This window comes from Sus scrofa, chromosome 6 (genome assembly GCF_000003025.6).
Source record: "Sus scrofa isolate TJ Tabasco breed Duroc chromosome 6, Sscrofa11.1, whole genome shotgun sequence".
Classification (NCBI taxonomy): domain Eukaryota; kingdom Metazoa; phylum Chordata; class Mammalia; order Artiodactyla; family Suidae; genus Sus; species Sus scrofa.
Genome location: NC_010448.4, coordinates 65,024,642 through 65,048,895, shown reverse-complemented (window position 1 = coordinate 65,048,895; position 24,254 = coordinate 65,024,642). Strand labels below are relative to the sequence as shown.

General features: G+C 65.6%; 1 protein-coding gene across 2 annotated transcripts; it reads right to left on the bottom strand.

The window, feature by feature from the left end:
- ARHGEF16 (Rho guanine nucleotide exchange factor 16) lies at nt 351-22,406 on the bottom strand. Of its 2 annotated transcripts, none has more exons than XM_003356134.4 (15): nt 22,008-22,406; nt 13,469-14,050; nt 11,826-11,871; nt 10,456-10,625; nt 8,831-8,887; nt 8,306-8,466; nt 5,524-5,676; nt 5,258-5,387; nt 4,346-4,420; nt 3,971-4,063; nt 3,475-3,626; nt 3,072-3,260; nt 2,194-2,267; nt 1,526-1,627; nt 351-1,032 (listed from the first exon to the last, which is right to left on the bottom strand). In XM_003356134.4, exons 2-15 carry the CDS (start codon nt 14,030-14,032, stop codon nt 893-895), a joined length of 2,106 nt encoding a protein of 701 aa, XP_003356182.1. In that variant the 5' UTR covers nt 14,033-14,050; nt 22,008-22,406; the 3' UTR covers nt 351-892. The 2 variants fall into 2 exon arrangements, with proteins under 2 accessions (XP_003356182.1, XP_020950870.1); XM_021095211.1 differs by lacking the exon at nt 22,008-22,406 and adding an exon at nt 20,857-21,945.

The window sequence follows — 24,254 nt, the reverse complement described above, 5'->3', positions numbered from 1 at the left end:
CACCGGCCACCCAGGTGCGCCATCACCCCCTCCCCAGCAGCAGACCCTTCTTCCCCAGCCCAGGGCCAGGCCACCTCTCCCCACCTGCACATCCCAGGGGTCCTGGGGAGTACACCAGCTGGGAGGTGGGGCCAGGAGGGCGGTGAGGGATGGGGGACACCCCAGAGGCTCTGCCTTGTCCCCAAGTCCCCAGGCCTACTGGCCAGGCTGAACCGCAAAGGGCTCCATGGGGACGACCTTGCCCATGATGCTCCAGACAGACAGATGGACGGGGCCAAGGACTAGCACAGGTGACCGCGAAGCGGGTGCAATTCATTCCTCGGCACCTCGGGGATTGCAAAGGGACTGGCTTGGCCTCATCTGGGCTCACCAATGTGCAAACCCAGGTGTTAAGAAATACTTTAATGTCTCAAAAATCAGTTTCAGTGCTGGCACCACAGGGTCACCTCCCTGCAGCTGGCCCTCCTCTGGGAACATGGGGCAGTCCTGGGCACTCCAGGCTGGGGCAGGAGGGGGACTGCATGAGGTCATTCCTGCTCTCAGGGCCACTTTCTATCACATGTCCAGGGCACAGCTGTCTTGTGAGTGCACTGGGGGGCGGCTGGGAGCTGGGGAGGGCACGGCCAGGCCGGGCTCCTCCTGGGACACAGCCTGGGGTCAGGGCTGCTCCTGTGCTGGCCTGGGGAGGCTCCTCTGGAGGCCATGTGACCTTCCTCCTTGGAAGTGTCCAGAGCCCGTGCCACAGCCCTTGGGACCTTGGGGAGACGAGGGACCTTCCAGGCCCCCTGGGCAAGCCCCCTGCACTCCTTGGAGATGGGCACGGCCACTTGCAGGAGTGTGGACTAGAGCTGCACCAATGCAGCCTGGCTGGAGAGGCGCTTGGCAGACCCGGCTACACGTCCGTCTCCACCCGCAGCCGCTCCATCCTGCGCACGTTGCCCTCCACGGCCACGCGGCTGGTGATACTCTGGGCAAAGTCCTCGGGGAACCAGCCCGTCTCTCCATCCCGCAGCCTCTCACCATAGAACCAACCTGGACCCAGACACAGGGTGCGTGAGAGCAGGGCCCCAATGTCGCCACCCCGAGCCCTCGGAGCTGCTGTCCCAGGAGATGCCAGAGCTGGGCATCCCGTGGAGGTGACCCCTGACCCCTCGCCTCCCCTGACCCTACCCCAGGGGCAGTGCTCAAGGTCACATGGACTCCTGGTCTCCCATCAGGTGCTTGGCCTCTACACTGCAGGGGCCACCCTCCTCCCCCTTAGGACTCAGAGTGACCAAGAACCCACTTTGGATCCTCAGGGACATTTGGCCATGTCCTTGAGGGAGGGTGCCCAAGAGGGCCTTGGCAGCGGGCCCACCGCGAGCACAGGCAGTGACAGCTTCTGGGGGGGGCTGGAGGCAACTGCCCATGCCAGCGTGCTCTGGATCCCTGCGGGGGCCCCCAGACTCACTCAGCACCGGCCTGCCCGGCCCCTCCTGCCTGCCCCACGCCCGTCCTCCCAGGCCTGTCCCCGCCACGTACTTACCATCCTCCTGCTGCAGGATCAGGACCACGTCTGCCTGCTGCAGCGTGATCTCGTCCACCTGCTTGGCCAAGTAGGCCTTGGTGACCTCCACCTGGAGCAGGTCTGGGGGCGGGAGGCAGACGTTGGCAGCAGCTGTCACAGGGAGGGGGGCGGGGCCAAGCGCTCTGCAGCCCTGCATCGGGCAGGGCGCCATCCCAACACCCCCTGCCGGGGTCTGGTCTCAGTGGGGCCCAGGGACCCCGTGTGGCCCACACACGGTCACGTGGCAGCTCCCCTCCCACGAAAGCAGGGACCCTCCACAGGCTGCTGGACTTGCTGCTCCTGCTTTTGGGGCCAAAGCGCCCAGCACCAGCAGAGGGCGCTCCCGGCTTCTAAGGGACCGGCCAGGCCAGGGCTGGGGTGACAGCTCCACTGGATGGCCCCCTCCAGCTCTTTAGCCTCAATTTTCCCAGCTACTGGGCAGTGCTGTCACCCCAGGGCAGGGAGGGCGAGGCCCCGAGACAGTGCTGGGTCTGCGTGCCCAGACGCACACACATACGGGGGGCTGGGCCCAAACCTTGCAGGTCACCCTGGGGGCAGGCTGCGGGGTGCACAGACGGCTGTACAGCGTCTCTCCCCTTCAGGCCACCCCTGCCCGGGGCCGGGAAGGGGCCGTGAGCCCCGCTCACCTCCTTTGTTGCTGGGGCCCTGCCCCTGCCTCTCCCGGTACGTAAGTGCCGTGATCCACCGCGCCCGGTCACTCCTGGGGGTGGAGAAGGTGAACGTGGCCGATGCCACCACTGGCCACCTTTGCTTCCCACCCCTCCCCGTGGCGTTGTGGGAAGATCGGGGGGTTCCTGAGCCCCTGCCACGGCCCTCAAGGAGGGACAGGCAGTGGGAGGAAGGCTCACGCCTGGGTGCCCTTTGGTGGGCGGGCTCTGAGCTGGCGTAAGCGGGCAGCCCCTCGGGTGCCCCCAACCCACTGAGGCACATCAGGAGAAGCAGGCAGGCCTCCCCCGACTCACACCTGCCCAGGGCCAGAGTCAGGCAGCAGCTGCACCCCCAGCAGCCAGACCGCCCTGCCCCCGAGGGTGCACTGTTGGAAACGCTCAGCCCTGGCCTTTCCCCTGGGAAGGGGGCCCTGCTGGAGGAAGTGGGGAGACCTGGCCAGCGTCTTTCTGTGCCCTGGCCGCCACATTCTGACCTCACCACCCCCACAGCCTCCACCCTGTGCTCCAGGCCCGCTGGCTGTCCTCCTGGCAGGAGCCTTCTGCCCCAGGGCCTTTGTACCACCCGTGCAGGAGCTGCCCTCTGGGACACCTTGCCAGGCTTCCGCACCAGCCCCCACCTGCCCTCCCTTCTCTGCCAGCGTTTCTGCTCAGTCCTCACCCCTTGGGCACATGGACAAATGTTCAGCTGCGCATTTTGCGGCTGGTACGTCCCCCTCCCAGGAGTGTGGGCTGATGACAGACTGTCCCTGGCATGGTGCAGCGCCTGGCAACACTGGGCCACACGTCCCGTCCCCACGGAGCTCTCAGGGGCGCCCTTGTGGAGGTTCCCGTCTTACGCGGAGTCCGAGGACAGCAGGATCTTTTCCTGGCGGCCCTCGCTGTTGTGCAGCAGCGTCAGCTGGAAGGGGTGTGGCACAGAGGAGCTGCGGCTGCCGCCCCCCGGCAGAGAGGCCTCCGAGGGCTCCATCTTCTGCACCTGGATGTGGTCCATCTGGGCATAGTCCTGGACCACAAAGCTGTCCTCACTGCAGGAGACAGGAGGCGGCCAGATGCTGCAGGGATCTGTGGGCAGCCTAAGCGCCCCCCGCCCACCGGCTCCCCTGCAGCAGCCAAGGGCTGGGCAGCCGGAAGGATGCTCCCTAGAGCCGGCCCCAGCCCACTTCCCCGGCCCTGGGGCTGCAGCTGCTGCCCGCTGCCCACTGCAGGGCCGTGCAGCCCTGTGCCCACAGGCGGGCCCACCTCTTCTTCTTGGTGATCACGAGGACATCATTGAACAGGAACAGGTAGCAGGTCGGCCGGCTGGCGAGTTTTCGGAAAAGCCCGGTTTCTTCCACCACGAAGAGCTCCCCACGCTTCAGCAGCCAGCGGGAGGCTGAGATCAGAGGGAGGGACTGGGGGGCGGGGCAGAGAGACGGTGAGTCCCCAGGCCGGGTGAGAGCAGGGACACTTGCCCGCAGACGAGGCCTGAGCCCTGCCTCTGAGAACAGGGTGACGGCGCCTCCCTGGGGCTGGACCATGGAAGGGAGAGGGCGATTGTGCGGGCCCCGAACAAAGGGCGATTCATCAGCAGAGCTCGCCAGTGGCTGCTCCGCTCAGGCCGGGGCCCAGATGGTGCCAAGGAACCCGGACAGGTGCCTCCCCCCACCCACCGAGGCCTCTCCAGCCTGCACACCTGGGGCTGTGCCCTGACCTCAGACAGAGCTGGGCGGGACAGGCCTGGGCAAGGGCCACCCACCTTGACCTTGCTGAAATCCAGCTGTGTGTGTAGCGTGTACATCTGCTCCGTACGCTCCATCTTGTGGGCCCCCTCGTTGCACTGCTTCACCAGCTGCAGGGCGTGTGCACATGAGAGCGGCTGCCATGGGCTGTGGCCTGGCCCTCCCCACCCGTGCATGGCAGCCCCTGCTCCTGGCCAGCCCAGATGGATGCCCATGGGGTCGGCCCGTGTGGCTGTCCCAGTCCTGCCCTGTGTGTGAGCTCCACCCCCTCTGGGCCTCAGTTTCCCCATCAGCAGGAGCCTGGGAGGGACAGTCTGGAAGCCCCTTGCCCTGCCCCCAGGGTCTCTGCCATCTGGTGGGGGTGGAACGTGGGGCCGGGCTGACCCGCTCACCTTGCTGATGGCCTTGAAGGCGCGGCTGGCGGCCTTGTACCTCTCGGGGTGGCCCTGGGTCTTGAGGCAGAGCGTCTGCAGCAAGACAGCTGCTGTGAGAAGCCACAGTCCCCTCCTGCATCCTGGCTCCGGGGCACCCCTGCCAAGGCCAGGCCCTGGGGGCCTCCAGAGGGCTCCCGCCAGGCTGGGCCAGCTGGGTCGGTGGAAGGTGGAGCAGGCACTCCTGGACCCAGCCCTTCCAGTCCTTGGCTGTCTCATTCCAGCCTGGGGGCCCCGCAGCCTGTTTCTCTACTTCCCAGGGGACCTGGGAAGCTCTGATGTCCTGTCTGCCTGGGACACTGACCTACTGAGCACAGGCCACATGCTGCCTCTCGCAGCTCAGCTGGGCTCCTGCCATGTGGATGCTCGGGTGTGCATGTGTGTGGGTACATGTGTGTGCCCTGCACCTTTCACCCCCATGAGCCTCTTCTGCCCCATGAGGGGGCATCTCAGAGCACGAGCCATTCCAGGGAGCCCCTTGGGGCCCCTCTGTCCTCAAAACGGGACCGTGGTTGTTGCCAGGCCACCCCAGGCCCAGGACAACCAGCCGAGGGGTGCAGGTTAGGAGGCGGCAACAACAGGACCTATGCTTGGCAAAGGTCTGGGCGCCACGGGCTGGTACTCAGGCCACGAATGAACCCCGTGAACCACCACGTAAGTCAACAAAAATCTGCCACGGGCGGCAACAGCTCCCAGCAGAGTGCCGATGGCAGCCGTGGTCATCGCGGCGGTTAAAGCCAGCCTGCAATTGTCCCCATAACTGCCCGGAGCGCAGAAGGAGCGCGGGCAGAAGGTCAGGAGGAAGCAGCGCGCGCGGGCAGGTGTCACCCGGGCCGCCTCCCACTCGGGGCAGGGCCCAGGCAGCGCACTCACGTCCGCCAGGAGTGGCAGCCGGGTCACCCTCTGCATGGGGAGGATCAGGAAGGAGATCATGGGGAGGCCGCCGCACGCGGGCCGCTGCTCTATCTCCCGCAGGGCCTCTCGGAAGGCAGCGTTGCTGCTTCTGCAACAGAGAACAGGAAGGAGGTGTGGCCGGGCCGTGGAGAGAAATCAGGCGGAAGCTGCAGAAGCCAGGCGGCGAGACGTGGGGCGGGCTCCTCCCGAGGGCCCCCCCCACCCCCACCCCCGGGGCGGCTCACGTCAGCCTCTGCAGGGCTCGCTGCTGGTAGAGCTCGTTGGAGCAGTAGATGACGTAGGGGTGGAAGTGGCGCTCGGCGTGCTCCTCCAGGATGTCGCTGATGTCCTCCACGCACACCTGTGCCTTGTGCCGCTGCTCCAGGGCCTCGAAGAACCTGCAGGGGGCGGGCGAGGAGCAGGCGCCCTGGGGCCTGTTCACGCCCCCGCCCCGACACACGCATGCGCGCAAGATGGGCCCCCGGCGAGGTTCCCAGAGGCCCCCGCAGCAGGCACCGGGCAGGTGGGCTGCCCCAGGTGGGATGGGACACTGCCCCAGGGCCCTCCCAGGGAAACAGCTCCCTAAACCTGAACCCATGGCATATTCCCACGGCCAAATCCAAGGCCACTCCCTGCTAGATCCTGGCACAGACTCTTAATTGGCATCAGGGAAGGACAGGGAACTCACCACTCTGACTTGATTCCCCGGAACTAGGGTCAGAACGGCCAGGATACACCCAAAGCCTGGGCACCCTCTGCCCAGCTCAGGGCCAGGGCGGGGCTCCGGGCAGACTCCTTGTGGGCGATTGCCAGCTGCCCATTCCTGCTGGGACCTTTTGAGGTGCATCCCTCACCCAGGCCTCAGCCAGGGAGACCAGGATGCGGGGAGTGTGGCCAGCATTGGCCAGGGTCCTGCTCTCACAGGCAGCCACTGGTGCTGCGGCTGGCCTGGCTGGACCCGAGTCGGGTCACTGGGTGTGTCAGCTGCCGGCCAGAGCCTCCAGCATGTTCTGCTCAGCTGGAAGGTGCTGGACCCTGAGCCGCACCACCTCCCCAGGCCCTGGATGCAGCAGCCAGGGGCCTCCCACCACGAGAGCTCCCCTCTGAGAAGCCCTATGCCCGAGGTGCCCCCCTGGTGCTGGTTCCTCAGCCCAACCCTGGGCTCGAAGCTACAAACATCTGCATCAGAGGCCCGCTGAGCTGGCTCCTGGGACGGCCCGGGGCAGCGGACCTGACGGGGAAATACGACAGAGGGCAGAGGGCAGAGTCCCGCGGGAGCCAGGTGGCCCATACCCCTCCCTGGGGAGTGACCAGGAGAGACAGCCAGTCCACCTGGGCCCTTACTACCTGTCCCATCCAGGGTGGGGGAGGGGAGGGAGCCGGCAGAGTGGCAGAGTGGTGGGGTGGCGGGGTGGGGGGATGGGGACAGGGTGGGCAGGAAGTCCCAGGTCCTCAGTTATGAGGACACTGAGGGCCCGCCATCTGCCCCCCCCACCCCGGGACCTGTGTCTGTGCCCACCCCCCATCCCCAGGACCTGTGTCTGGGCAACCTCACCAGTCTGTGCCCCCCAGCCCTCCCCCTCTTCCTGCTCTGATCATCCCAGCAAGGCTGGTGAGGGGGAAGAGGCTCGGCTTGGAGGTGGGCAGGGGTCCCCCGGCCCCAGCTCACCGGGCCCCGACCTGATCCTCCCCCCACCTCCCAGGGGGCTGCACACCTTGTGAGCAGGAACACGCTGAGAACCCCGCTTTGGGGGCAGGGCGTCAGGAACAGGTGAGGGCCCCCCCACCCTGCATCCTGTCCTGAGAGGGAGGCTCGGCTGCACAGCTGCCAGACCACACACACACACACACACACACACACACACACACACACACACGGGCCAGGCTGGTTGTCTTCCTGGGTGACTTGGGGGGCTTCTGAGAAAGTCTGGGAGAACTGGCCCTCAGCCGCTGACAGAAGCACTGAGTCCCGGGGAGGCTGCTGTGAATGGCTAAGGGCTGCCAGGGCTCTGTTCAGGGGGTGGGGGGAGGCTGGAGCACCCTCCAGGGGATAGTAATGGCCAGCCTGGGGCCTTGTGGGAGCAAACACAAGCTGGCAGGTTCCAGGCACGCGGGGGACACAGAGTCATGGCTCAGAGCTGGGGGAGGGGCAGCCCCATCCCAGTGTCCCCTGCCCAGTCTGGGACTGCGGGCTTCCCGTGGCTGGTCACTGGGGTTCTGCTGGAGCTCCCACCTCTGGGGACAAGACAGCCCTAAAGCCCGGGGCTGGAGCTGCAGACTGGGGGAGGGGGGCTCAGCCAGGGCGGGCCTGACACGGACATGGGGGAATCGCTCCATTGTCTCCCTCGTCTCACCCCGGCTTATGGGGAGTGGATGCTGAGGCTCAGGGAGATGCCGGGGGGGGGGTTGTGGGGTCGCCTAGGGCAGTGGGGGGCAGGATCCACACCAGGGCTACTGGACTGTGCCTTCCATGGGAGTGACAAACACATGTACACACGTATGCACACACACATGCTCACACAGACACACACATAAATGCCTACACAATGTACACACAGGCACGCACGCACACATACACACATGCACACGATGCTCACACACATGCACACCGCACACATGCATGCACCCAAACACATGCACACACATGCAGACATGCACACACACACACAGGCATGCAGACACAGGCATGCATCTGCACAGAGGTGTGCACCTGCACAGGCTCAGGCAGGCTGGCAGCTGCTCACCCAGCCCCTCCTCCACCTTCCAGCCCTGCAACCAGAGCCCTGGGCCGGGCACCGGACACCTCCGGGTGGAACATGAGCTGGTGCTGCAACTCCAGCCTTCCTCCTGCCCACCCTGGCCTCTGGGGACTCCTCGCCTTGTCCCTGGCCCTCTGTGCCTGCCTGTCCCCAGGGCCAGCTCTCTTGACAGCTGTAGGGCTCTTGCGTTCCTGTCCTCCCTCGCCAGTGCCCAGGGCATCTCTGGGCCTTCCCTCCGCACAGGCAGGCCGAGGTGCCCCAGCCTCACCTCTGGCTGGCGCTCAGGACGTCCGTGATGTTGGAGAAGAGGTGGTGGTGTTCCGTCTGGGTCATGGTTGCCCGCAGCTCCCTGGACTGCAGAAACTCGGCCACTAGGATGCTGAGGCTGTGTTGGTAGGAGAACTCGGACGTGAGGATCTCGAAGATGGCCTGGGTGAGAGCAGAGCGGATGCTGGGGCGGGCCGCAGCTTGGCCCCCGACAGGACCCTGGCCAGGGCCGTCAGCACAGCCATGGGGACGAGAGCTTGACGCCTGGGTTTGCACCGTGGCCCGGCCACTTAGGATCTGTGATGCTGGCCAGGACCCCGCCCTTGTCCGAAGAGGGGGTCATGGTAGTCCCATCCAGCCTCCCCCACCCCTGCCCCCGCCCAGGGCATCAGTCAGCGCTGAGCACCGGGCCCGGAGGCAGCCAGCAGGTGAATGTGTGACGTGACCATAGCTGTCGTCCCGCTCCTGCCCCCTGCCCCCCTGCCATGTGTCAGAAGCAGGTCCACGCCCCGGGTCCACCCCCTACCTCCTGCCTCTTGCGCTCCTCCGCTGGCAGCTTGTCCAGGATGCCCAACTCCACCACCTGAGGACGGCACAGGCCCGGGGTCATGGCGTGCAGATCCCAGAGGCTCACCCTCCCACTGGACCAGGGTCTGTGTGGACGGGAGATGCCAGGGAAGGCGGGAGCCGGGCTGGCCGGGCAGAGCCGCCCCTCGTGGGACACCAGGGGCGGCTCTCACACTGCTCAGCACAGGGGGACATCTGAGCTGGCCTGTCCCTGCCCTGTCCCGTCACCCACATCTCTTCCTCTTGGTGGAAACCTTCCTGCAGGCACACCTGCTCCGAAGAGCCCCAGGGCAGCTGAGGAAGAGAATGGGTGTCCAGCGGGAAAGGCCAGCACCCAAGGGTTGGAGGGGGCGGCACTCTGTCCCATGGAGCTCCCCGGGGGTGGAGAGGCACAGAGCCACCTGGGAAAGCTGACGGGCATGCTGGGGGCAGGGCTGCGACTACCCTTCCCCAGAGGAAGGGGTGACACTCTTCCCGCATGGCTCACTGCCCCAGCTCACCACCCCTCAGGTCCCTGACCCCAGGCTGCCTGCTGAGTCCCTGCAGAGCCTGCCCTCGGGCACCCGCTGGCAGGACCAGGGCCACCCGACTCTCGCTCCCCTTCCCACTGGGCTGGGCAGCACCTGGGCTTGGAGGGAAGACCCCATAAGCCCTGCAGCCCAGAGGCTTGGCTGGGCCTCTCTGAGCTCAGGTGATGGGGGCGGGGTCTCTGGCAGCCTTTCTAGGTTGCAGTGCCCTGGACCCCGCCCCCGACCTGGGAGCTCACCCAGCTGGTACCTGGCAGGTGGGGATAAATGTGCCTTTCCAGACCTTCTCGTTGGCCCGCCGTCCCCCTATACCGTGTCATGGAGCTGGGAGGGCGGGCGCAGTGCCGTGGCCTGTCCCATGCCCCATGGGGTGCAAATGAGGGGCCCTGTGGTACTGCAGATGGAACGAGGAGCCAGGTTCCCACCCCCTACCCTGCTGCCCACCACGCCCACAGCCCCCACTGCAGCTCCCTCCCTGGGCCCCCAAGGGACAGGGTCAGGAGTCTGTTGGCCCCGTGGCCAGTTGCGTCCTCCTGGGGCAGTGGCAGCTGCACCCCTAGGTGCTTGCTTAGAGCGCCAGGGCCTCTGCCCCAGCCACGCTCTCCACAGAGACCCCACAGCCCTGTGGGACAGGGACCAGCCCCATTTTCACATGTGGGAGAAGTGGGGGGCTGGCTTGGTAGTGGCACGTGGCTCTGGCCCGGCCCCTCCCCTCCCTGCCTGCTTCCTCACTTGACCCTCCTGGCACTTTCTGGGGGCAGCGCCCTTGGGGGGGTGTCCCCTGTGCCCACAGCTCCTGGCAGGTCAGCCTGAGCAGGAAGCAGAGGGTGCGAGGCCCCCTGTGGGAAGCGCGTCACATATACATGGATGGCACACGTCTCTAACTGCTCTCTCCCCACAGCACCCCCCCCCAAGGTGCCCCCCAGGGCAGGGCTCTGAGGCACCAGGAGGGAGACGCCCCTGCAAGGTGGGCGGAGACGGGGTGCCCTGGGAGGCCCTCCCACACTGAGAGGACCACCTGGGCTCAGAAGGGCCTCTTGCCACCAGCCCAGCCTACCTCTGGGAGCTGGCTCCAGGTGATCTGGGGGGGCCGGTAGCTCTTGACCACGATGGGGGTGTCCACCTTCTGGGGCCCCTCAGAGCTGGGGGTCTCATCAAGCAAGTCATCGTCAGACTCATGGCTGGTGTTCAGGCCTCGCTCCCGGATCTCCTGGTACAACCTGGGATCTGGGGAGAGGGGGCGTGTCACCTGTGAGCCTGGTGGCTCTGAGCGGCCCTGCCGCACTGGGAGCCCGCAGGCTGAGTCCTCCCGAGGAGCCCCCGAGAGCACCAGGCAGCGCAGGGCCCCCCAGAGCAGGCTCCCCTCCGGCCGGCTGGCTCCCATGGCTGTGCTAGCCCAGCCTGGGGCAGGGGTGGCGTCCCGATGCAGAATGTGGCACCTTTGACGGGGCTGGGCCGACAACTAAGAGCTTTAGGGGCCAAACTGCATAGCCTGGGGGGAGGGGGCTTGGGTGGGGCTGTGCCCAGGCCACCCAGGGCCCTGGAGGCTGGTTCCCGAGAGCCCCAACCCGCCCTGCAGCTGCCTGCTCTCTGGCTGCGCAGTGGCCACACCAGCAGGTGCAGGGCTCAGGGGCCTCTGAGCCCTGGGAGAAACCCCTCTGGCCCCACTCTTGTGGCTCTGAGACCAGGGGCACCACTGCTGGTCTCCTAGGGCAGGAGGCCCTGACCCTCACCCTCCCCTCTCCTGGGTCTGTGGTCGGGGCTGGCAGGGAGCTGGTGCCCTTCCTGCCTGGAGACACCCCAACCCAACTGGGTGCTCCCTCCTGGCTGAGTGGGCGCTTCCCCTCCAGCTCCCATGGGGCCCACTGGCATCGGACCCCCCCGTAGGCTGAATGCACTGCTCTGGGCCCAGCTGTCACTCCCACCCCCAGCCTCTAACGCTGGCTCCCTGTGGGCTCCATGTCTGCACCCCAGGCCCAGGGCCCTCTGTCTGGCCTTGGTCCCACTGGCAGGGCCTGGAGCATGCATGGTATGCTCGACAGGCATCTCCTGGGGGTGAGTGGGGGCTCGGTCTGCCCCCCTCTGGGGTAGCAGAGAGTCCCAGGGAACTTTCTAGATCCATCGGAGCTGCACAGTCAGATGGGCCAGCAGGCCCTTCAGCCCCTGGACGGATCCCACTCAGCATGTTCTCTGTGCTGCTGCACCCAGACCCTCCACCCCCCACCAAGGACGCCCCCCCCTCACGAAAGCTACCTCCCCTAGGATGCCCCCTCCCCCATCAGAGCTACCCTCCCAGGACACCCTCGTGAGAGCTGTCCCCCCAGGATGCCCCCCTCCTCCATGAGAGCTGCCCCCTGGATGCCATGAGGGTGCCCCTGGCCCAGCATGGCCGCAGAGCTGCCCAAGTCCCCCCTTCGCCTCACTCACCGTCTTTGAAGGAGCCCTTGTGTGCACGTTTGCGCCCCAGCGTTTTCTGTGCGGAGAGAAGAGACCCTGCAGTCAGCGGGAGGGGGGTGGGCGGGGTCTGCAGCCATCCCCAACTCCACCCCGTGCCTGGAGACCTGGAGATGCCTGCTGCGCAGCGCTTGTGCTGCGCCCAGGGGCAGGGGCTCTGCCGGGCAAGCAGAAGGTGCTCAATAATGTCAGCTTCACAAGGGACCTAGGGCTACCAGGTGGAGGCCAGGGTAGGCAGGACGGGGTGGGCGGGGCATCAGAGCAGGTGGGGCAGGTGGCCGAGGGCTGCCTGGAGGTGGAGGCGGGTCCAGTGGGGGTGTCAGGGAAGTGGGGCGTTGGTGCTGGGCCTGGAAGAAAGACGAGGCAGGATGTGTGCAGTAGGGAGACGGCTGACAGGGGGGCTCAGGTGGGAGCTGGGGACATGCACAGGACCCCACAAGCCTAGGACCTGGGGCGGCAGGAAGAGCAGTGGCTGGCAGGTTGGTGTCAGGCCCAGTGGGGCTGTGGGGGCGAGTGGGAGGGCAGGGCTCTTGGGGCCCCACACCTCGCAGTTGCAAGGATTCCAGGGAAGCAGGAGCTGGTTTCTTGCAACAAGTTGGGGCCTGAATACTCCCCGTGCTGCCCTGGGACAGGTGGGGCTCCCAGCCACACCTGGCGCAGCCCCCAACCCCGGCCCTGTACCCCCAGTGCCCCCGCCCCTTTGGCCTCTAGGCCAGGCGTCTGCTGCTGCCTCTCCCCTCCCCCTGCCTCTGCCACCCTGTGTACAGGCCTCCAATTTAACCCTCTTTTCCTCAGGCCCCTCCCCCCAGGGAGCCCCTCTGTACTCTCGGCACCCTGAGCACCCCCTGCCCGGCCCACAGTACCCCCACATCCCCTGCACCCCACCATCCTGGGAACTCTTGCGGGGTCTGCCCACGGGGGACGAAGGGCTCAGGAAGTGTTGGCCGGACACATGAATCAAGGTGAATGGAGCGATGGCCCCAGAGGGGCGCGGAGGGCCAAGGTCAGGGTCTCAGGCAGGCACCAGGGCGGTGTCCCACCTCCCAGGCCTGAGAACGGTGGCTCCCCACCCCGCTCATCTGCATGCTGGGTCACTGGCATTCTCACGGGTGGTCTGGGCTTCTCCCCAGACCAGGGTCACGGCTCAGGGTCCAGGCAGGAACCCGTGGTCAGGAGGCTACCAGGATGGCACCCATGGGCACAGAGCCCTGAGCCACTGTTGGGCAAGGCAGAGAGGGAGAGCCTGCCGGGGAGCATCAGACCTGAGCTGCCACCAGCCCTCCTGGGTTCCCGATAGGAGCCCAGGGCAGTGGCTGCTGCAAAGCCCTCACTGAAATCTGTCCTTTAGATGGGCCAGCTCCCCCTCGGGGCTCAGAGGGACTCGGAGAAGGGCTGGTCCCCCTCCCCAGGCTCCACTCCCAGCTGTGGCTGAGTCCCAGGGGCTTCACCTATAAAATGAGGACATTCACATTCTTTCAGAGCCTGGCGTGGCTTAACCAGAATTAACATGCCCCGCACAAGGAGGAGCGGCTGCCTGATGAAGGTGACGTGAGGTGTGGCGCCTCCCTGCCCCCACGTCCCCAAGGCCCTGTTGCCCAGGAGGATGGGTCCCCTACCTTATTTTTGGCCGCGTACCGAGCAGGAGGCTGGCTGGGCTCCTCGGCCAGAGCCTGGAGCTTGGGGCTGAGCTGGACGGGCCCCCCCCCGGCTCCCGGGGTCCCCAAGCCCTTCATGGCCGCCCGGTAGGATTGGTTCCGCAGGTTCCGTCTCAGCACCCCCCCAGAACCCGTGTCCACGTCCATGTCGTCCAGGGAGAAGCTGGGGGCCGAGAGGAGGCGGGGGTCCCGCCGGGCAGCCTCCTTGCTGAGCATGGCTGCCCCGAAGCTCTGGTGGCGGGCGGGGGTCTTGGCCTTGCTGGACACGGCCAGGCTCCTGGGGATCAGCTGCTGTGTGCCCATCTTGAGGGCTGCCGGGCTCTGCGTGCTCAGGACGACGGCCCTCGGTGCCTGGGCCTCGGGGGAGTCGGGCTGGAAGGCCGCGTTGCTCTTGCTGCGCAGGGAGCCCCGGACCATTGGGAGCGTGGAGGCTGGGTTTCCCTGGGCGTCCAGCCGCAGCTCCGAGTGGAAGCGGTATTCTAGGAGCTTCTCCTCCAGGGAGCTGTCGGAGTGCCGCTGGGACATGCTGAGTGGCTGCAGGTCCTGGGGAGGGGGAGAAGTGAGGGGCGCTCCTGCAGCCAGAGCCCGAGATACGGTGGCCAGGGCACAGTGCCCAAAGGCTGGTTTCGCAGCCTGGAGCAGAGCGGGCCGTCGCATTGCCCGCGGTCCCTGGGACTCCCCGGGAAGGTCAGAGCAGGTCTTGGGCTTTCAGGGACCCGGGCTGCCAGGACTGGGCCTGAGGACGGGGCGTCTGAGCTCTGGGGACCAGCTGGGAGCAGCCGGCACAGAGACGGCCCGTGAGGCCCCCCTGCTCCCCTGCTGCGGGGGCTGTAAGGGTGGGGCAGCGTGGGGTGCGTGGACCTGGGACCCCACAGGCCTGGACTGGAATCAGCTGTTGACCGTGAGGACAATGAAGAGTGCCACCAGCTGGACTTGCCTGAGGCCTGCGTCAGACAGCCTGGCTGCGTCCCTGCCCTGGCCTGACCCCAGCAACCAGGGCAGGCAGGGCTGGGCTCCTGGGCTGGCTGAGCTGCTTTTCCCTCCCAACCCAAGAGACATGGGCTGCTGCATCCTCATGCAGAGGCCAGGGGCTGGCCCCCTGGAGACGCAGCACATGAGGGCTTGGAACCAGGCTCTGATCCCTGACTCAGAGCTGCTGCGCACAGAGGCAGCAGGGATGGCCGGCTGTCTACACTGCTTTCCTGTGTGTCCACGACATGTCCCCATTTCCCCACACTTCCTACGAACGGTCAACCGTCGTCTCAGGTCTTGCAGAGCAGTCACTGCCTATGCGGGTAACCAGCGAGGGAGGGGGGCATTTGGAGAGCTCGGCTCTGACCCTGAGCCCGAGGCCCAGTGCACGCTGCCGCTGCATGCCTATCTCTACAGCCTGTGACCGCCCCCCCCGAGGTCTGCCCATCCCTCTGTGCCCCTCGGATGGGCCAGCCAGCACCTCCCGGCAGCTTGCTCCCATCCGGACCCCTCCACCCTCTCCAGTCTCACCCACCGCCCGCCCTCCAGCCCCGGCCGGCCTAGCAGCCCCCACAGCAGCAGGCAGCCCCGTGTGAAGTGATGCGGCCTGTCCTGCGTGTGTCCACCAGCATTTCCCGCTTTCATCCTTCCTGCATAGGCAGGGCCGAGCGCAAGGACGTGTGACCCTCCGGGGCAGAAACCTCAGAGGCCACTGCATGTGCCCCCCCATGCCTTTCCCTGTGGGGTGCTGCAGGAGTGCGTGGGGATGGAGCCCCCACCTGGGACGCCCCGAGTGACTGGGACGAGCCCTCTGGACCCAGGGTCTCTAAGCACCTGGTGTCGCTATTTATCGCTGCAGCACAAGCTGGCGCATCCTGGCTGGCAGCCTGTCACCACTACCTGTCACACCCTGGGCTTCGTGGGCACTAGCCTCTGGCCACTGACCAGTCCACGCTGAGGGTCTGCTCTCCCGTCACCACCATTGCTTCCCCTGCTGCTCTCTGTGCCTTGGTTTCAAAATCTGTAAAATGGGCACAGTGATAATCCCCCACCTCCTGCAGGGGGGTGAGCTCACAGGCAGAGTGCATGAAGGGGGCCTGGCAGCCGAGGGGCCACGGTGTCGTGGTGACCAAGCCGGTGCTGAATAGATGGCCATCTAGGAGCCTCCAGAGGAGCAGCGACAAGGGGAGAACTTTGCAGGATTAAAGTGTCGTAACCTGGAGAGAACTCGCTCCCAGAACTTTCCTCTCATCTTAGAGTAGAAACAAGGAGACCCAGCGTTCAGACGCTCCTCACCCACGCAGAACCTGTGAACGCTATAATCCTAAGGGCTGGGTGAGGGTGGAGGCCCATTTTTCAGGTGGAAGAGCGGAGGCTCCAGGTCACCAGGGGCCTAGCGGGGACGGGAGCCTCGGCTCAGAGTTCGCCACCGCTCTGGGGGAGGAGGTGTGACCGCCCTCTCCTCCATGGGGGCACGCAGCAGGGGTGGCCAGGCCTGGGAGGGTGGGTACTGCCAGGGGACCAGCGTTTGTTCCAGAGCCTGCCCGCAGGTCCCAGCCCGAGCCCACCTCACACGCGCAGCCTTGCCTCTGGGTTCCTCTCCCACTGGGAGGTTCCAAGCTCCAGGGACCCCTCGGACGGGAGCCCAGGCAGAGTTGGCTGCACGGGGCGGCCTAAATCCCGGCACAGTAGAAGCGACCTGGGCAGGGGCACCCGGAAGCCTGGCTGCCTGCCCGCCCCGCTCTGCCATCCCAGCTCACGGGTTCTCGGCTCAGACCATCCCAGGAAGGTGTGTGCGGCTCTGCCTCCAGGCCAGCAGGGCGGGGCTGGCCTGGAGCCCTGGCCACCCCCACACGGGAGGACGGCCCACGCATTCCTGGGGACATTCTGAGTCACCAGGCCGAGGACGAGGACAGCAGCAGCCACCCTGGGGCCTCCTGGGGAGCCGGCAGCTGAGGGCGGGTCTGCCCCAGCCCGCATCGCCCGCCCAGCCTTAACCTGCAGGTCATGCAGGCCTGGCCAAGAAAGGGGCTCATTGCAGGTTCTCCTGTTTGCACGCCAAAGCAAGATGACCCAGATGGGCATCCTGGAGACGTCCAGCCCCTGAGTCCTTCTTTCTGAGCCGCAGGGTATTTCCCGCGTTCTAATGTCCAGGTGGCACTGAGGGGCCCACACAGGGACTGCGGCACCCGTGACCCCCGCCCACCCCGCCCCCACGCTGGTCTTCCTCCCCCACCTCCTCTGGGGCCCCAGACCCCGCCAGTGGCAGGGCCACTCCCAGGAGAGGGCAAAGTCTGCTCAGGAGCCAGAACGTGCCAGACGGATCCTGTCCAGCCAGCCGTGGCCGGGCGTGAGCTCCGTTCCAAGCACGACAGCCACACCCTCAGGCCTCGGGCGCCACCAGCCAGGACCAGGCCTGGAGGAGAGGGGCACCGTGCCAGGGGCGTGGGCAGCTGCCCCGCTCTGCCAGAGCTCCAGGCCCCGGGCTCCTGGAGTTAAGGCATCTCAGGGCCACTGGCTTCTTCCTCCAAGGCTTTGGTTTATCCCTGAGCTACCTACCAGGGCATAGGTTCAAAGGTCAAATACCGCCTAGAGCCTTATCATCAAAGACAGGCGTCCTCTCCATGCCTCCCTGCCCCACTCCGCGGCCTTCCCTCCATTTCCAAACAAGGCCCAGCCCGCCACTTGGCCATGTCCCGGCCGCAGGCCTGCCTCTCTGGCCCCGTGGACAAGGCCTGGCCGGCACAGCCATGGCCCGTGGGTGTTTGCGTTAGCGCAGCCCGGCTGCCTCCCTCTTGTTAATAATTCCCTCTTATTTACCGGCTGCCTTTCCTCCTGTTACTCCTTCTCCCCCGTGTGTCCCAGCACCCCTGCTCTGGGCATCAGGATGGCACGCTCTAGAGGGTCAAGCATCAGTCTGTTTACCCAGAGACCCTGGCCTCTCTCCCCGGGCCCTCCCTTCCCTGCTTTGGGGGCTGGAGCTCGGCCCCCTGTCCCCCTCCCTGCATCCTGGTCCTCTCCTCTCCCCACCCCCAGCTTCGAGAGGGAGGGGGGTCTTTCTCTGAAAATGCCTTCTTTCTGCCTTTCTCTCTGCGGGGATGGGCTGCGTTTAGAGTCCCATCAGAAATGATTTTCTTCCGGATGGAGAAGCCCGCTTCTCTTGCCTCCTGGCTTTCAGTGCTGGTGAGACATCGGCGCTGGCCCCACTCGCCTCCTCGGCTCTCGACTGGCTCACCCCAGCTCGGCCCGCAGAGGGTGGGTGCGCCCCGATTGACCCGCGGGCACTGACGCCCACGGGGACGGGCTGACGGCGGCGGATCCGTGTCCACTCCCCGAGCTCGTGCCCTCTCCCAACCTGTTTTAGGTTCGGAGGTTTCCCACTGCTGTTTCTTTTTTGTTTGTTTGTTTTTGGTTTTTGTCTTTTTAGGGCCGCACCCATGGCATATGGAGGTTCCCAGGCTAGGGGTTGAATGGGAGCTGTAGCCACCGGTCTACACCACAGCCACAGCCACGCAGGATCCGAGCCGCGTCTGCGACCTGCACCACAGCTCACGGCAATGCCGGATCCTTACCCCACCGAGCGAGGCCAGGGATCGAACCCGCAACCTCCTGGTTCCTAGTCGGATTCATTTCCGCTGCACCATGATGGGAACTCCTCCGTGGCTATTTCTCTGAGAATTTCTCTCACCTCTGTTTGCTCTGGCCTATTTCTGGAAGAGCTGTTACCGAGCACTGAAACCGCTGAGCCGACCCACACATCCTTGCTGTTGTCTCTCCTCCCTCCTGTCCGCGGTGGGAGTTGTCTTCCTTTCCACTGACGTTATAGCTCTTTGCACCATCTTACAAGGAGCACTCTCCTAGTCTTTATTCGCAGCAGCCTGTTCTTATTTCATGGATGCCGTGGATGCCACATCCCTGTTCAGTGTCAGGGGTTCTGATTCCATTTTCTCTTGAACGGGTTTCTTTCTGTTCCTGGCCCAGCTCCTCTGCACACGATTTTCCTCCTTCTTCTCAGCTCCATCCCGGGCCCCAGGCTTTCCTCAAACGCCTGGTGGTGCCGGCCAGCTATAGCCTTCGGTTTAGGAGACAGGTGTGTGCTGGCAGGAGGCTGGTGTGCCCTCTGAGCACACACACGTGAGCACACGCTTCTGCCTGGCAGGCTTTTTGGGACTCCCCACCAGTCTGTGTCTGGTGGCTTCTCCTCCAGCAGAGGGGCTCAGACGTGTCCCTTTCAGTGTCCTCGCTGGACGCTGGCCTATGCCTGGTGTCCTGCAGGCAGGGCAGGGGAGGTCCGAGGGCACAGATTCAGTGCTGGCTGTGCTCTCTGGGCATCGATGTCGCCGAGAGAGGCCAGACCCCATGCAGGGAGCACTTGAGCCACAGAGGCAAGTCTGCTCTCCCCCCCTCACCTGCAAACCTCCCCAGACGCCCATAGCAGCAGTCTGTCCGTGTCTCTCTGAGTCTGTGTGTCCTTCAGGAGCTGGGCAGCTTCCTGCTCATGTCCCCACAAGCAGTGGGGCTCAGTTCCCACAGGGAAGGCTGCTGTCATGGGCACCGGCTCTCCACTTCTGGAGCGGTTTCCTGAAGAGGCCCTGGCATTCCGTGCCTCTAACCCACACGGTACTCGGCTCCAAGCGAGCAGAATCCTCCAGGGCAGAGCCTCAGGGGCTCCAGACCAGTGTCCACCACCTTCTGGGAGCGTCCAGCTGCCTCTGCTCAGGGTGGGCTGGGGAGGGCCCCTTGGGTTGAGTGGGGGAAGCCCGGCACGAGCTCTTTCCTTTGCCACTAAGCAGCCTGTCCTGGCGTTGTGGGCACACGTGCAGGCCAGGGAAGGGGCACGTGGGACTCCGGGGGGAGGAGCAGTGGCCTGGGGGTCAGCAGGTGGAGGCAGGGAGGTCTCTGGCAGCCTCTGGTGACCAACTCGGCCTGTCTGGTCCTAAGCTGCACCTGGCCCAGTGCTGGTTTCAGGATGGCCTGGCTCCAAGGGCCCCTGGCAGCCCGGCAGCACAGCAGCCCAGAGCCTCAGATGGGCTTCCAGGGACCCCAGTAGGCTCAGTGCCGCCGGCCCCCCTCCGAAGAAGCACGATTCTCCCGGCCTGAGCCTGTGGCTCTCACAGCCACCAGGACCCTAAGTGCCCTGAGTATGGGACCTGCCGCCACTCGGGTGAGGTAACCACAGCACCTCCATCCTTGGGGCGTCTGTCTCTAGGTCCGGCTGACGCGACCCTGCCCATGGGGCTTGGCCTCCGGCACTGAGCCCACGACCCCACCTTTGCCAAGGCAGATCTGACCCGCCATGGTGCCCTGTGCTTGGATAATTCTGTCGGGTCAAAAGTTCGAAACACGGAGTCACATGGAATTTGGGGCAGGATTTGGCTTTGTGAAGTGCACAGCAAACAGTTTCACCTGCAAGGTGGCCGGGGGCAGCGGGGGGCTCTCAACCGGAGTGGCTTGGTCCCCGGGGATGCTCAGCAGTGCCTGGGGACATTCTTGGTGGTCGCAGCTGTGCTGCCTCTTGTGGGCAGAGCCCTGGGAGGCTGCTCAGAACTTACAGCAGCGCCCAGGATGCCCGCAGGGGGTCATAGATCAAACGTCTGCAGGGCTCAGGTGGGGAAACCTCAGCTTGGCTACCTGGACTCACCCGCCACGTCAAGGCCAGAAAACCCACCTGGCCGCCCTCAGCCCCGGACACAGCCTGGCAGAGGGGAGGGACGGTGGCCTGCCCTGGGCCCCTCCCACCCCGAGCAGAAGTCTCTTGGCACCCAGGCAGGGCTGTCATCACAGAGGCCACCTTCCCGGCTCGGCCCCCAGTGCCCCCCAGATAGGCCCACCCCCAGCTCCCACTCCTGTCTCTGAGTCCAGATGCCCCAACCCAGCTGCAGTACCAGGCTGGCACCCATGGTGTTTCCCCAAAGAAGCCCCAGATGAGCAATCAGAGCCCCGACTCGGTCAGAAATCAGCTGACCCATGGGGAGCCTCCAAACGCCTCCCTGCCCCCCTGTTTTCTGTCCCGGCCGAGCTTCTGGGGGGGTATTCTCCCCCTCTGCCGGGTGAGGAAACCAGGTGTGGGGGGAATGTGACCTGCTGGGTCAGGCTGCAGGTCAGCAGAGAGCCGGGCAGGGAGCCAGGCCCCCGGCCTGACCCAGATCACTGCCCCATCGGGCCAGGGGCCGGGGGTGACTCTCAGGAAAAAAGGTGCTGCTGCTGCGGCGGGTCCCTAAGCGCGCGCGGTCACTGGCGTGGGCAGAGGAGGCAAAGCGGTGAGATCCATTCAGAAACCGAAACTAAATTTCCGGGACCCAGACGAAGGGAGGGGCTGTGCCCGTGACACGCAGCCTGGCATCTCAGGGCCTGTCAAGCTGCTTCGCGCCACTTACCTCTGCACCCAGTTTCCTCCTGTGTGGGCTCAGAGACGCCCCCTGGGGACCAGAGCCCTTGAGGAACAAGGACCCCCCCATAGCTCCTCCCTGCAGGTGTCCAGGCGGGGTGGGTGTGGGGGCTCTGCGGGCGGTGCCCACTGCCTGCCCCTCACAGACTCTCCTCCGCAGCCCGCGGGCATCGGCAGGGCTGCAGCTGAATCAGCACCCTCTAAGCACCCCCACTTCACAGAGCTGGAAACTGAGGCCTAGAAGCCTCAGTCTAGGTCACAAGGAGTGGGGATTTGGACCTGGGGTCCTGACCTCGGGATGCTGGGTAGACAGGGTTGGGGTGCTCGTGCTCTCCCCAGCAGGCCCTGCGTAGCCTGGCCTCGTTGGCCAGTGTCCCCAAATCCCGACGCCAGGAGGTGCAGCCCCCTCACCCCCAGGACAGAGGGCTGTTGGATGCAGAGTTCCCTGTAGACTCCCTCCTGGCAGCCCGGCCGATGTTGGGTTGAGGTCCACTCCCAGCTCTAAAGGGACCCTTGCTTCCCAGGTGCAGAAGCAGAGGTTGGGCAGCTAAGGCAGGCGTCCGTCCAGCCCTGCCCTTCGGGAGCCTAACCCCCCTCCCCTCCCTCCTTCGCAGGAGGCAGCCTGGGACCTCCCGCTGCTGGGTCCGCCCTCCAGGGTGGGGAGGGCCGGCTCTCGCAGGTGGGGAGAAGGCTCCACTTTCTTGGGGTCCAAGCAGTTTGGCAGCAGATTCTTCAGCTGCTGGGAGGTTGTTTCTAGGGGACCCCCCCGCCGGGGACCCCACCTCACCCCCCACTGCCTTTTTGGGGCTTTGGAAGGTCTCACAGTGCAGAAGCCTCAGTGGGAGCTCCAGCTGCAGAGCTCCCCTGGGGGCTGGAAGCGCCCCTTTCCCCCAGGGCTCAGAGGACAGAAGGGGGTGGGGTCAGGGGCTCCAGGTCCAGCCGCTGCGGAGGGAGGGAGGGAGCTGGAAACTGTCGTGGCCCCCGGCGCGGGGCCAGCAGGAAAAGTGAGGGGAGGAAATGTGCCCTTGGGGTGGCCAGCCCCTTCCCCAAGGCTCACCCGTCCCTTCCCAGGCTTACCTGTTCCCCCTCGCCTGTCCCCCAGCCTCACTTGTTCCCCCCTCACCTGTCCCCCAGGCTTACCTGCGCGCTGGGGTGGAGGAAGGAGCAACAAGCACAGCGGCGATGTGGGGCCGCTCCAGCCTCCAAGCTCCGCGCCCTGGCCGGGCGCCGTTCCGGGCCTGGCCTCTATCCCGGCACTTGGTCCCTCCTTGTCCCCGCCCTCCCACTTCCTGTGCGGCCCTGCGGGAGGTGATGGCTCGGTCCCGCCCCACCAGGTGGGCGGCCAGGTGGGCAGGGCCCGGGCTGGGCGGAGGGAACGGCTGGGCGTGCCCCAGGTACCTGGCCGTGCTGGCTGCGTCACTGTCCCCACCTGGCTGGTCAGCACCCATGTGACCCACGGCTGAGTGGGCTTGGCCTCCGAGGCCCTCACTGGAGGCTGCGCCACTCGCCACTCCGGAACAGCCCTTGGCGGGCGCCCACCACAACCTCCCACCGTGGGGCCGGCCGTCCCCAGGGGGGCGGTTCTGCCTGGCTCCCCAGCTCTCCCCACTGCAGCCCTGAATTCTAGTCTGGGCGCTGCTGCCGCCTCCTGCTGCTTTCCTGCCTCCTTTACTCTTGGGGGTTTACCGAGCCACTGCTGTGGGCTGACGACTGTGTAGGCGTCGGAGATGCAGCCCCGAGCTCTGCGACGTGGTCTCTGCCCTCAGCGAGCTCACCGCAGCGGGAGACAGACAAAACCACAGCCACTCAGGGTTCAAGCAAAGATTCAACGTGATCAGATCTGGTGGAAGGAGCCCTCTGGCAGTGGAAGAGGGTGTTGGGGGAGGGGCCAAAACAGATACCTTGACCCCCAACCCAGACCAAGGCAGCTGACATCCTGCCTCTGCTTGGATACCTCCAGGATGGGGAGCTCACTACCTCCCAAGACCCATGATTAGATTGGCCCTGTTATCCACTTCTTATCACCTGTCCTTACTGATGACCCGGAATCCAGATCATTCGTCATCCTGGCTTATTCCCCCAGGTGCTTCAAAGTGGACCGAAACCCCTCCTATTTCAACCCCTCACCTTTCTTCTGGATGCCATACCTCTGCTAATACAGCTGCTTCCCGCTACAGCTCTTATATGGCCATCCCAGGGCCCTGAATACAGCAGGTGTTTGGCGAGGGCCTGGTGACTCAGGTGCGGCCCGAGATCCCAGGGCACAGCCCTGGAGGTGCCAGCCTGTTTCCCACCTGCCTTCAGGTCCCCCTTTCAGGGATGGCTCGTGCCAGTTATGCCAGCGGTGTGATTCCGTGTGCACCCCTTGCTGGGCGGTGCATTTGGGCTTCCAGCCCAGCACTGTCCCTTCGCTGACCCCAGGCGGTGGTGCAGTAGGCAGCGTGTGGGGACATGCCAGCTGGCAGGACACCGTCTAGCCTGGGGCGTGGGCCCGCCCTCTCCTGGGGCCCGCCCCCCCAGGGCTGTGGCCTTGGGAACTTGCTGTCTGTACAGGGCAAGGGGCTGCTGCAGGCTGGCCTGGCGTTTTCCTTAGATGTCGTGCTGGAAGGGCAACCCTGCCAGGCATGCCTTCGGCCTTCCCAGTCCCGCCCCCATTGCTGCCCCCACCCCCCAGGGTCTGCCCTGAGGCGGGGGCCTGGCTGCCGGAAGTGGGATAAAGCCCACCAGTGCGCAAGAGCCACCTGGGCAGGGCCCAGGCTGGCCACAGAAAGGTGCCCACCAGGGCCATCCATCCCTTCTGTGTGTGGGGGGTGGGTGACCTTGGTGGGCAGAAGCCTGGGCCCTGTGGCCCCCCGGGGTGGATGGACCGCTTCAGGGCAGCTCTGGGGGAAAGCTGGGCACCTGCTGCCCTCCAGAGGTCATTGTTGGTACTACACCCACAGGGCTCAGACTGCAAGAGGGAGCCGCAGGGGAGACCCAGGCCCTGGGGGTTCTGACTCCCACTCAGTGACTTCCACTGCAGGGTTAATCCCCACTTGCCCTGGCCATCCAGCGCCTGCCTATTCTGGCCCCTCCAGCCCATGGGGGCTGGTTCTACCTCCAAGCTGGGGCTTCGAAGGGCCATGTCCTTGGCTCGGCAGGCTCAGCCTGTGATTGGGGACGGGTGACCCGGAGCAAGTGGCTTGACCTGTCTGGGTCTATGTTGTCTCAGCTCTAAAATGGAGGTTTGATGATGACCTGTGATCAGGGCTGTTGGCTGGAAGGACACAGCTTGAGTGAATTATAAGGGACCAGCATGGACAGAAGGACCAGGGCTGCTGTCACCACCCTCCTTGCTCTCAGCTGCCAGTGCAGTAAGCCTGCAGGACTCGCACCCTTGTGTCTTGG